Below are 12,841 nucleotides of genomic sequence, written 5' to 3'. Positions count from 1 at the left end.
TCCCTCTCCCTCTCCCTCTCCCTCTCCCTCTCCCTCTCCCTCTCCCTCTCCCTCTCCCTCTCCCTCTCCCTCTCCCTCTCCCCCTCCCCCTCCCCCTCCCCCTCCCCCTCCCTCTCCCTCTCCCTCTCCCTTTCCCTCCTTCCCTCCTTCCCTCCCTCCTTCCCTCCCTCCCTCTCTGTCACTGTCTGTCCATCTGTCTGCACTTTCTCACTCATGGGCATCTTGGGTTAGGATGGGGGCGGGGGTGATGGGGGGCTACACAGCTAATGTGCAGTGTGTCTAGTATGCATTAGTGGGTGTTTCAGGAGGTCTGCAAGTGTGCTTGAAGGTGTATTCCTGCTTTAATGTGCACATGTGGTTGTGAGAACATGCATGTCTGTGTGTTTGTGTAGGTGTGTGTGTGGGTACTGTGGGTGTGTGGGTGGGTACTGTATGTATGTATGTGTGTGTGTGTGTGTGTGTGGGGGGGGGGCGTGTATAAGGGTGTGGGGGATGGTGGTTTAATGTCTACAGGTCTCTGGAGGGAGAAAGTATTTTATCTCAATAATGAGCTCCTTTAAATTCCATTCCACTAACGAGCTTTAATTGGATCCCGCGTGATTCAGACCTATTGTCTCGTCATTACAGCGAATCGAACAAAAGATCCTTCAATTCCTCCAGCTCTCGCTAGACTTTCCTTCAGTCCTCCTTACATTGTTGTGTCAGCTTAGATTATTAATATAACTAATGGTAAGATTCATGGACACACATGTTCAGGCGCTGTTACACATGCAACCACACTTAGCATGTGCACACATGTATGAACACACTCACATACACACACACACACTGACACACACCCTCCCTCCGCTTTCCCGCGGTGCCCAAAGCAAACACGTCAGCTGTAAAAAATAAAAAACACCATGAACACACAGGTGACAGAAGAGAAATCAAGCCAAGACACTCAAACAGCAGAGCAGCCCCACCTGCACCATCCACACTGACGGGCAGAAAGGTTGAGGCTCTCTCTCTCTTCCTCTCCCTCTCTCGCCGTCTCCCTCCCTCTCACCCTCTGTCAATGTATCCCTCCCCCTCTCTTTCTCAAATAAATTCACTTCAGAAGTGCTTTGTTGGCTAGACACTGGGGCCTGCGTGCCCCGGCTGTTTTGATTTCATATGCAGAGGCGCATGTGGAAAATAAAAACAGGAAAACAGAGAAGGCGGTTTCACGTGGCGATCCAGCGGTTTCACACGGCGTGGCGCGGCAGGCGACAGGGGCACTTGTCCTGGGGGCAGAGTGGAGGCGTGGCTCTTGCCACATTAGACAGATGCTGGCACACAGTTGCAAAGATAAAATGCATAAATGAATGATGTCTTTCTCTTCTGGACTGGGTTCTCTCCGCGCCCCCCTCTGCACCCCCCTCCGCGCCCTCCTCCACGCCCCCTGTTGCTTTCTTTCTCTCTCCTCCCCTGCGAGGCGCTCCACGACTCCTACCCCAGCTTCCTCTCGCTCAACTTCACAGTCTGTCCTGTCTTTCATCCCTCCCTCCCTCTCTCCGTGCTGTTCCCCCTGGGAATCGAGAGGAGTGCAGACAGGCCGACAGGCCGACAGACAGACGGGCCGCGAAGGAGAGAGACAGACACGTAGAGAGAGGCAGACGGACTGACAAATGGAATAAAACATGAACATCCTTTTCAAAAGTTTCCCTTTTCTCTCCCTCTCTCCCTCTCTCCCCCCCTCCCTCCCTCGCCGTCAGGGTGCTCCACAACTACATGCTGTGGCGCATCGTGGCCGCCCTCAGCGAGCATCTGTCCACGGCATTCCGCAGCACCATCCACGAGTTCTCCCGGGAGATCGACGGCACGGAGCGTCAGGTGGAGCTGGGCCATCTCTGCTTCACCCAGGCCAACAAGCACTTTGGCATGGCCCTGGGAGCCCTGTTCGTGCAGCAACACTTCTCCTCTCATAGCAGGGCCAAGGTATCCAGTCTGCAGCTGGGGTTCCAACTATCTCTCTCCTTCTCGCCTTCCTTCCTTCCTTCCCTCTCTCTCTCTCATTCCTGCCTTCCTTCTCTCACTCTTTCCTTTACTTGGTTTACCTGGTCAAGTAGGTTGAGTATTATCTTGCTTTGCTGCTGGTTCATTCTTTCACCAACAAGTTCACAGTATGCAAAGTTGATGCCTAGGGTTAGTAATGCAATTTCTTTTCGACACTCCATAATTATTTGCCTTTTAATGGTGCCTTTCTGTGTCACGCTGTTTGAAATGGTTTCATGGTATTGACTTCTACTGGGGTGTATTGAGAAGTCAGTCATTCTCTGTGTCTCCCCCTTCTATCTCTCTCTCTGTCTCCTCTCTCTCTCTGTCTCCTCTCTCTCTGTCTCTCTCCTCTCTCTCTGTCTCTCTCTCTCTGTCTCCTCTCTCTCTGTCTCTCTCTCTCTCTCTGTCTCCTCTCTCTCTGTCTCTCTCCTCTCTCTCTGTCTCTCTCTCTCTGTCTCCTCTCTCTCTGTCTCTCTCCTCTCTCTCTGTCTCCTCTCTCTTTGTCTCTCTCTCTCTCTCTGTCTCCTCTCTCTCTGTCTCTCTCCTCTCTCTCTGTCTCTTTGTCTCTCTGTCTCTCTGTCTCTCTCCTCTCTCTCTGTCTCTCTCTCTCTGTCTCCTCTCTCTCTGTCTCTCTCTCTCTCTTTGTCTCCTCTCTCTCTGTCTCTCTCCTCTCTCTCTGTCTCTCTGTCTCTCTGTCTCTCTGTCTCTCTCTCTCTCTCTCTCTCTCTCTCTCTGTCTCTGTCTCTGTCTCTGTCTCTGTCTCTGTCTCTGTCTCTGTCTGTCTCTGTCTCTCTCTGTCTCTCTCTCTCTCTCTCTCTCTCTCTCTCTCTCTCTCTCTCTCTCTCTCTCTTGTACTTTACCACTTTCTCTTCACCCTGTGTGTAAGTTTTTCTTTCTCTTTCTCTGCCCTCTAAGCCCTTCATCATCTTACTCGATCCCTCTGGTCCCTGGGTTCCTCCATATTCTCTCTCTGTTCATCTGTCCAATGGGATGGCCTGATCTACGTGACCTCACACTCTTTCCATAAGCCCTTCATCATCACTTCCTCGCCCTCCTTCTTCTTCACTCCCTCTTCTGCTGTACCCAGGTACACCAGCTTGCCCCTTGTTAGCCCAGTTCCATGTCCACATCTAGACCCTAGACTAGAGACCTCCACCCTCTGCCCTTCTTCTGATCCCCACACGGTGTAGGGGATGGGATATTATAGCAGCATGGCATTTTGCCCCTTCCAGAGATGCAGCATTTGTCAGTGCCTGGAAGCTTCCAAATCCAGAATGCTCTGCAGGGAATGGAAGCATTTGTCTTCCAATCAAATTGGAAGATTTAAAAAGTTGCACTTGTTTACCTCTGGTTTACCCCCCTCCTATGCCCCTCCCTCCCCAGGTACAGGAGCTGGTGGAGGACATAAAGCACTCCCTGGACCTGAGGCTACAGGAGCTGGACTGGATGGATGAGACCACCAAGGAGGCCGCCAGAGCTAAGGTGTCAACAACAACAACAGCAACAACAACAGCAGCACATCCTCCTCTCTCGTCATCAGCAGCAGCACATTCTCAAACAGAACACACTGCAGATTAGCCCCCTCAGAGGAAACACATCAACGATACAGCCAGGTTGTTTTGAAAGGGTTGTTTAATCATTTTAGAGAAGGAGAGAGAGAGATAAAGGGAGAAAGACGAGCCAGGGTGATTTGTAAATCATGTGTGTTTAGCTGACACCTCTCTTTGAGTGTGTGTGTGTGTGTGTGCGCTTAACCCTCCATATCTATATTTTTCTAGTCTTTTCTACACTCTACATCTCTCTCTCTCTCTCTGTTAGCTGCAGCATATGATGGTGATGACAGGCTATCCAGACTTCCTCCTCAAACCAGAGCTCATAGACCAAGAATACGGGGTGAGTTAACAGCCTCTCTCTCTCTCTCTCTCTCTCTCTCTCTCTCTCTCTCTCTCTCTCTAGCTCTCTCTCTCTCTCTCTCTCTCTCTCTCTCTCTCTCTCTCTCTCTCTCTCTCTCTCTAGCTCTCTCTCTCGCTGTCTCTGTCTCCCTAATATTCACAATCTGTCTTCTCCTCCTACACCTTGATCTTGACGTCTTCTAGTTATTCTCACACATGTTCTTCCTCTCCCTTCATTATTTTCCCCTGATCCTCTCTCTACCTCTCTCTACCTCTCTCTACCTCTCTCTACCTCTCTACCTCTCTCTACCTCTCTCTACCTCTCTCTCTCTCTCTCTCTCTACCTCTCTCTACCTCTCTACCTCTCTCCCTCTCTCTACCTCTCTCCACCTCTCTCTACCTCTCTCCCTCTCTCTCCCTCTCTCTCCTTCTCTCTACCTCTCTCCCTCTCTCTCCCTCTCTACCTCTCTCTACCTCTCTCCCTCTCTCTCCCTCTCTCTACCTCTCTCTACCTCTCTCCCTCTCTCTCCCTCTCTCTCCCTCTCTCTCCCTCTCTTTACCTCTCTCTACCTCTCTCTATCTCTCTCCCTCTCTCTACCTCTCTCCCTCTCTCTACCTCTCTCTACCTCTCTCCCTCTCTCTCCCACCACACTTCATCACCCCTGTGGTCTGCTTCCAGTTTGACGTCGATGAGAAGACCTACTTCAAGAACATCCTGAACAGCATTAACTTCAACATCAAGATGTCTGTTAAGAAGATCCACAAGGAAGTGGACAAGACCGCGTGAGTCCTCCCCCCCCCCCGAGCTGTGCTCTTCAGACCAGGCTCATCCAGACATGTACGCTCGCTACAATTTGAAAAGATGATGGGCAAACTGTCAGCTCGCAGTTTTGTTTCAAATCTGTTTGGAAAGTACATCAGCATTAGTATTCCTCTGGGTTGGGCTGTGTGATCTGCTGAAGCACACTCCAGCTTGGCCATACAGCCAAATCAGATATTCCTCTTTTATCATCACAAGTGTGATCCCTTCATCATTCACCTCTCTTCTCTTGCTGAGAAAACCTTTCCTCTTCCCCACCTCTCCCTCTATTTGTCTCTCTATACCTCCATCCTGTCCCTGTAGCTATCTGTCTTTCCCTCTGTAACAAGGGCATTTCATGGTTTCAGAGTTATTCATTTGAGAGAATTCTGCGAATCGATGAGTCTGGTTTTCAAGGGATTATGATGGAGGAAGTCTCCTGTGTGCTCATTTGCGATGGGAAACCTCGGCTATTAGAACGATCATTTTACACCCGAGGTTTGCAAGAGAAACATTTTGTGTAGGTCCAGTGCCGGCTAATCAAGTGTACATTGAGGGACAAGAAAGACAGTCAGTTTAGTGTTCCCTCCTGTGCCCCGCCCGTGGGTGTGTGTTTCGTAAGCTTCTGTTGTCCATGTTTTTCCCCTCAGGTGGCTGCTTCCCCCTCAGGCTCTAAATGCCTACTACCTGCCTAACAAGAACCAAATGGGTGAGTGTATTAGCAGTGTATTAGCAGAATACACACACACCCAGACAACAAGGAACAAACAAACATACACTTACATTTAGCCTAGTAAGTACAGGGACATTCCCCCCGAGGCAAGTTGGGTGAAGTGCCTTGCCCGAGGACACAACGTCATTTGGCACAGCCGGGAATCAAACTGGCAACCTTCTGATTACAAACCCGAGTCCCTCACCGCTCCGCCACCTGACCCAAACACACACACACACACACACACACACAGCCAGGAACACACACGCTCACAAAACAACATACTGTGCTTCACAATTACACATCCACGACACTTCTGTTTGCACCTGTTCTGAAGTGTATCTGAAAGCAGACCCTTACATGAAGCCCTTCATTTGTATGTGCGTTTAACCATCCTCACTTCAACCATCCTCACTTCAACCATCCTCACTTCAACCATCCTCACTTCAACCATCCTCACTTCAACCATCCTCACTTCAACCATCCTCACTTCAACCATCCTCACTTCAACCATCCTCACTTCAACCATCCTCCCTTCAACCATCCTCACTTCAACCATCCTCACTTCAACCATCCTCACTTCAACCATCCTCACTTCAACCATCCTCCCTTCAACCATCCTCACTTCAACCATCCTCACTTCAACCATCCTCACTTCAACCATCCTCACTTCAACCATCCTCCCTTCAACCATCCTCACTTCAACCATCCTCACTTCAACCATCCTCCCTTCAACCATCCTCACTTCAACCATCCTCCCTTCAACCATCCTCACTTCAACCATCCTACATCCATCCTCACTTCAACCATCCTCACTTCAACCATCCTCACTTCCGTAGCGTCTGTAGTATGAGCTACTTCCCTGGGATAAACAGATGCACGGTAAACTTTGCACCTGGCTCCAACGCTTATCAGTCTCACGACTTTGTCATCTCCGCCTCATCACTTCCCATGGTATTGCCTGCTGTGTGTGTGTTTGTGTGTGTGTTTGTTTGTGTGCGTGTTTGTGTGCGCGCACGCTTCCCTTGTGGATTAAATCTTCCTCTGCGAAAAAATCGATGGTGAGTCCGCAGGAGAGGACAGAGAGAGCCAGACAAACATAGTCATCAGGCCTGAGAGCTCATCTTTTACCTCCCCTTCACCTTTAAGGCTCCCTCCCTCCCCCCTCACCTTTAAGGCTCCCTCCCTCCCACCTCACCTTTAACGCTTCCTCCCTCCCTCCCTATTGCTCCATCTCTCTCTTTCTGCCTTCTCAGCCTCCCTGCCTTCATCTCTTCTTCCCACAGCCATTCCCATACCGCTCTCTCTTTCCCTCCCTCCTGAGGCCGGCTCATCTCTCCCTCCTCTCCCTCCTCTTCCTCCTCTCTCCCGACCCTCGGGTTGACGTGGTCCTCTGTGTGTGTCTCTCCCCCAGTGTTCCCAGCTGGGATCCTGCAGCCCACGCTCTACGACCCCGAGTTTCCTCAGTGAGTACAGACCTTCCTCATATCTCCAACCTTGACCCACCTGACATGTCCTCCGTTTCAAAGTCTTTCACCAACCGTCTCCGGAGGAGGGGATCCCTCATTGAATGGCTCCTCCTAAGGTTTCTTCAATTTTTTTCCTCCTCTAGTAAGTTTTTATGGGAGTTTTTCCTTGTCTTCCTTGAGGGTTGAGGTTGGTTGAGGGGCAGTTCTATGGGCGTATGTGAAGCCCTCTGTGACATTGCTTGTAAAAAGGGCTGCACAAATACATTTTGATTTGATTTCCCCATGGATGCCAGCCGTGGCTGTGGTCAGCTTCTCGTTACTGGTGCAGTTCAACTCACAGGGCTGTAAATTAATTGTCATTTCCATCGCTGTGATTGGCTGTGTTCGCTCTGGCCAGGAACCAAGATGGCCGCTCGTCCGTATCTCATGAAAGTCATCAAGGAGGAATTACAGGAAGGCTAAACGTCTATGCACCATGTTTTCACTCCCCCCCCCCACTCTCACACAACCACCATCACCACCGAGCCAAAGTCCCACTTAACATAAAGTGATTGATTCCCTCATCTCTTAACTCGTTTGCGTAGATCACCGTTTTGAAGCCTCTTCCCACCACTCATTCTGATTTGATATGAGACACCGTGTGCTCTAAGTGGCTGCGCCGTTCCCCAAACGCACGACAGCAGCCATCCAAACCCTCCCTTAAACGTACTCTCCCATCACCCTCTCTGTAACGAAGCATCCGTCCTCCACTTTGTGTACTCCGGTCCAGGGGGCAGTTTAAGTGTGCGTGCGGATGTGTGCTTCCGCGTGCGTGTGAGCGTGTGTGTCAGAAGTGTATCGACGAGCTGTCCGAAAGTCATTTTCCTGACTTGTGTGCGGGGATGCAGGGTCAGCGTGCGCCCTCAGCCGGGGCCAGGGGGAGGTGACCGTGGTGCTTTTGCCACGGTCCGATGTGTGGCGGAACGTGACGCGTGTAGCGGCCTACCGCCCCCCTCTGGACAGGGGTAGGAGGTGCTTCACTCAATGCCGTGCTGGGTAATCCGCATTGCAGTCTCTGAATGGGAGTTTGTCAGATCTGGCGTCCACGTTGAATATCTCAGAGTCACGTTTCTTTAGTAGTTAAAGTCAAGTTCGTAAAAAGCATCTTCGATTGACTGCGAACGTTCTGCGTGTGCTGCAGTGTAACCATGTGACCTTTGACCTCTTTACCTCATCTCTCTCAGGTCGCTGAACTACGGCGGGATAGGATCCATCATAGGGCATGAGCTCACCCACGGCTACGATGACTGGGGTGAGGACCTCCCATGACACACCTTACCACTGCATATATACCAGCTCTACGTCTATGGCTTTCGCAAGCCAAGTTATCCACACGTTTACTGCCATAAGCGCTGCACTGTATTTCCCTTAGAAATTCTTTGCGTAGCGAAATTTTTTAGTTGTAATTGATTATTTTAAGGATTTTTAAAATGTATTTTTTTTAAGTTCCCACAGAATAAAAATTACCTTTGGATTAAGTAGTTTACAAACATCCGAGTGGGCCAGACTTGATAGGTTATGCAGTTCCAGGTTCTGTGACTCTCCCTAACCCCGCCCCCACCCTCTTGCCCTTCATCTTAGTGATGCAATCGTTCATGTCTGTAGGGGGCCAGTACGATCGCCACGGCAACCTGAAGCAGTGGTGGACTGAAGACTCATACAGGAAGTTCCAGAAGAAGGCGGAGTGCATCGTCAAACTCTACGACAATTTCACCGTCTACAACCAGAGGGTGGGTTTTAACTCGCAGACACACACACACACACACGTCCTCACACACTTGTGACAGAAAAATAACCTGAGAAGTTTCTGTGTCTGCAGGTGAATGGTCGTCTTACTCTGGGGGAGAACATAGCCGACATGGGAGGTCTGAAGCTGTCCTACTTTGTGAGTTACTCACCTGAACTACTGCAGCTCTCCACCATGGTCCCGGCCGCAGTGTTTACACACATCAGCACCTGTAAAACACACAACTCACAGGGATGCAAAAAACGCGATTGACGGTCTCACGCCGCGCTGCTTGGTTTGTCTCTCCAGGCGTATCAGAAGTGGGTGAGAGAGCATGGGCCTGAGAGGCCCCTCCCCGGACTCAAATACACACACGAACAGCTCCTCTTCATCGCCTTCGCCCAGGTAGCCCTCCGTCCACGGACAGTCCACGGTGCTGATCTCCCTGTGCTGTCTGCCTGTGCTGTCTCCCTGTGCTGATCTCCCTGTGCTGTCTGCCTGTGCTGTCTGCCTGTGCTGTCTCTCTGTGCTGTCTGCCTGTACTGTCTCTCTGTGCTGTCTCCCTGTGCTGTTCCCTTGTGCTGTCTGCCTGTGCTGTCTGCCTGTGCTGTCTGCCTGTGCTGTTCCCTTGTGCTGTCTGCCTGTGCTGTCTGCCTGTGCTGTCTGCCTGTGCTGTTCCCTTGTGCTGTCTGCCTGTGCTGTCTGCCTGTGCTGTCTGCCTGTGCTGTTCCCTTGTGCTGTCTGCCTGTGCTGTCTGCCTGTGCTGTCTGCCTGTGCTGTCTGCCTGTGCTGTCTCCCTGTGCTGTCTCCCTGTGCTGTCTTCCTGTGCACGCCTGCCCTGCAGGGAGCACTGGTCCTGGCTGCCAGCTGGACTTGTCTCTCATGTGCACATGTGTTTCTCTCCTGACAGAACTGGTGTATGAAGAGAAGGTCACAGTCCATCTACCTTCAGCTGCTAACAGACAAACATGCCCCGGAGCACTACAGGTAAATAGACCCAGTCTAGAGCCCTTGATCATACTTTTATAAATACATAAATACATACATACAGACCCATCCTTAATGTGCTGAACAATGTAATACAACGGTGTTGACTTCAAGTGATGCTTGATACGCTGCATGTCATTGTGGACATTGTGTCTCTTGTTTAAGGCAGTGAAATCTGCATATCCCTCATCTGATTGGTGACTTTTCTCCCCCCCGCCCCACCCCCCAGGGTGATTGGCAGCGTTTCTCAGTTTGATGAGTTTGCGCGGGTGTTTCACTGTCCGAAGGGTTCTCCCATGCACCCCAAGGACAAGTGCTCCGTATGGTGACCCACTGACCTCGACTCCTAGTGAAGAGACTTGACCTTTGACATCTGCTGATCTCAACCTCTCTCCACCAGCCTGTCTCTCTCTCTCCTATGCTTCATGTTCATCGTTATTGTCGAACATCCTATTCAGAGTATAGCTCATGTTTCTGGCTATGAGTTCAGTTGCTGAAGAACTGCAATGTGCAAATTCCTTCATTTTTGTCAGGCTGCATCATGATAAATGTTGATTAGTGTATAAATGATTTGATTCTATATTTTTCTATGTTTAAATTTGCATTTATTTTTGAATCATCTATTTTTGTATTTCAAGATATATAGCATGGCATTATACTATTGGTTTTAAATTAAGAATATCATGCTTATTCAGTATATATTATTTTTGTAGAACGACGCAGGGTAGAGGAAAAAATTGTTTGATTTTAACACAAGTCATTCAAATATAGCATTGCACGGTCATCCTTTACTTCAAAATTTGGAAAACATCAATCCCTTTGGGGACAAAGATTATCTGTTCTGGACTGAAACAGTAGGAAGGGGAATTCTACTCTCCAAGGCTGTGTCTGAACTGTTCTGGGATCAGTATTTGCCTGCCAGTGTTTGTCTTTTTTGGTAATTGGAAAATGTGTTGCAATGCTGCTCTCTTGTGGCTGAAAAGCAGAATGGTCTGTGTTCGTGTCTCAGTCCGACTTCTTTGTGTCTGGTCTCAGAACTGTGGACATCGCTGGAATGGTAATGCTGTCTGTGTTTGTAAGGTTTAGTTTTTCTTTTTTTTTTCACCAAGGAATGTATAAGTTAATTGAGGACTTGCAGCAAAGTGTGTGGACCTGCAACACTACTGAACAGAAATGCATAGGCCAGTGTGTGTCTAGATTCTTTCAAGACACTAAACGGGCCACTGGCCAGTGATATCTTACCAATGTCACGGAAGCTTGGATCTATCTCATCATCACCCATAGTTGATGGATTTAAACCCCTGGACAACATGAACCTGCCAGCCTCTGCTATCAGAAAGTAGAGACCGTCTTCAACGGATCGCTTTCATGCCAAAACCCTTGAGAACTCTGCAGTGACTCCTCCCTGCTCAATGACCTCAGAACACCACTCACCAGACAGACAGAGTGATTGCAGAAGACTTGAATAGAAGACTCCATTTGATTTGACATTTCATGTTCAAACACACACACCCAAAAAGAATCATAACGTGTACAGTGCATACAAAACAGTACTGGTGAAACCAGAGTACAATTGCACACAGTGCTGTTGAAAATATTTTATTTTGTATAAAGACTCAAGACAAAAGACAAGAACAAGATTTGTACAGAAAATGATATCAGAGGAAGTCTGTTCTGATTGTACAGTTGTTTATGATGAAGGCGTATGTTCCCTATCCCCAACCGTCAACACCAGCTTACGAACGCTCCTCAACTATACAGCTGCTGACACACGAGGCTGCTGTCACATTTCTTGGTGTTCAATGTTCAATTCTAAAATTAAAATAAAGCGTCAATGTTGAGGCGATGTGCTTCCTGAGTGTCCATGTCCTTTAGGTGTGTGTGTGTGCATGTCTGGAAGCTAGCGCCTGTGAAAGTGTGTCATTGTGTGTGTGTGTCATTGTGTGTCTGTGTCAGTCTGAGTTTGTGTCAGCGAGTGTGTGTGCGTGTGTGTGTGTGTCATTGTGTTCGTCCATCTGGGTTTGTATCCCTTGGCGCTGGTGCCAGCTCTCTCTTGGTCTCCCCGCGGTGCATGGCACAGGTCCATCTCTGCCTATCCGGCCGCACAATGTCGCTCGCTGGCTTCAGGGAGGACTACAACCAAACAGGTGGTTATCAATTCAGCAACCGTAGCAAAATAACACAATCCCCCTGTCTGACTACAGCCGCCGGGCAAACATGGTTAGAAAAACACCGCAACCAGCTCGCTTCGGCTCCAACACACAAATCCTGCCTCGCGCGCACCCCAGGCCATGTTTTACAAGGATCTAGGGGATCCAATTGGGAACAAACAAAGAACCAGGTTTTACAGTAATTAAGTATATGCTACAGTGCTGTGGCCAATCGACACGAAAGTAATTCACCAATACAGAGCTGGTTGCTTGACAGTCGTAACCTAAAATGTAATGCACCGATATCAGCTGTCTGGTTGTCAGTTCCCTCAACCCATCCACATTATACATTCCGTTGATGTTTCTCTCTCGCACTCAGAAAATGGGATTCAGATACATGTGATCACGAGCGTGAAAGGCCTTGTTTTCTGCAACTGAGAAAATTCAGCTTCTGAAAGAAAAACCTCTCAGGGGTGGCATTCATTCAGCCAAGGCTTTCAGAGTTAAAAGGCTGCCTGGGAATCTGAAGGGACTTAAAGATAAATAGCAGTTTTATCTCTCCACGCATTCCACACAATATCACCACTTACTGTGCAAACAAATTCCTAAATTGTAAACTGCGGAGTGCATTTTTCTCATTGGCTTTATTGATTAGGCGTTTTCAATCCCATTTAACTCACAGAGTTTAAAGTTAACTCTTGAATATGAATTCACTAAATGAATATACATAGCAGTGGAATAAAAGCTAGAAACTAATTGGAATAGTTGAAGTGTAGTGCATCTAGGAGTGTAGTCACAGCATGAGCACCTTCCTGTGGTGTCTGGAAGAGGGGATACGCTCGCTGTCTTTAGTGCTCCCTGAGGAACACGGACCACTCTCCTGTGGTTCCTCCCCAGGAGTCCTGGTCTGCTCCCTTGCCGTCCTCCGGACATGGAACTTGGAGGGAAACCAGTGGTTGGCCAAGTCTTGGTCATCAAGATATCTACAGCAGATATATGAACATTTAGGTAGAGACAGGCACTCACACTAGAATAAGTACATCTGGTG

General features: G+C 49.1%; 1 protein-coding gene across 2 annotated transcripts in view; it reads left to right on the top strand.

The window, feature by feature from the left end:
• The window catches only part of ecel1 (endothelin converting enzyme-like 1), a 22,814-nt gene extending 11,332 nt beyond the window's left edge, over nucleotides 1–11,482 (top strand). Inside the window, exons 7-18 of one of the 2 annotated variants that reach the window (XM_084675161.1) lie at nucleotides 1,737–1,959; nucleotides 3,403–3,501; nucleotides 3,838–3,912; nucleotides 4,591–4,694; nucleotides 5,361–5,419; nucleotides 6,837–6,888; nucleotides 8,115–8,182; nucleotides 8,536–8,660; nucleotides 8,750–8,815; nucleotides 8,966–9,061; nucleotides 9,567–9,643; nucleotides 9,873–11,482. In XM_084675161.1, the coding sequence (XP_084531287.1) occupies nucleotides 1,737–1,959; nucleotides 3,403–3,501; nucleotides 3,838–3,912; nucleotides 4,591–4,694; nucleotides 5,361–5,419; nucleotides 6,837–6,888; nucleotides 8,115–8,182; nucleotides 8,536–8,660; nucleotides 8,750–8,815; nucleotides 8,966–9,061; nucleotides 9,567–9,643; nucleotides 9,873–9,972 (1,144 nt within the window). In that variant the 3' untranslated portion in view covers nucleotides 9,973–11,482. Of the gene's footprint in view, nucleotides 1–1,736; nucleotides 1,960–3,402; nucleotides 3,502–3,837; nucleotides 3,913–4,590; nucleotides 4,695–5,360; nucleotides 5,420–6,836; nucleotides 6,889–8,114; nucleotides 8,183–8,511; nucleotides 8,661–8,749; nucleotides 8,816–8,965; nucleotides 9,062–9,566; nucleotides 9,644–9,872 lie in introns of both variants that reach the window. The other variant, XM_084675160.1, reaches the window with a different exon arrangement.
• Nucleotides 11,483–12,841: the final 1,359 nt, after the last annotated feature.

The sequence above is a fragment of the Hypomesus nipponensis genome, chromosome 15 (assembly GCF_054491055.1).
Source record: "Hypomesus nipponensis isolate SF chromosome 15, ASM5449105v1, whole genome shotgun sequence".
Classification (NCBI taxonomy): Eukaryota; Metazoa; Chordata; class Actinopteri; order Osmeriformes; family Osmeridae; genus Hypomesus; species Hypomesus nipponensis.
Note: the sequence above shows the minus strand (reverse complement) of the source record. Positions and strands in the feature narration are given on the sequence as shown.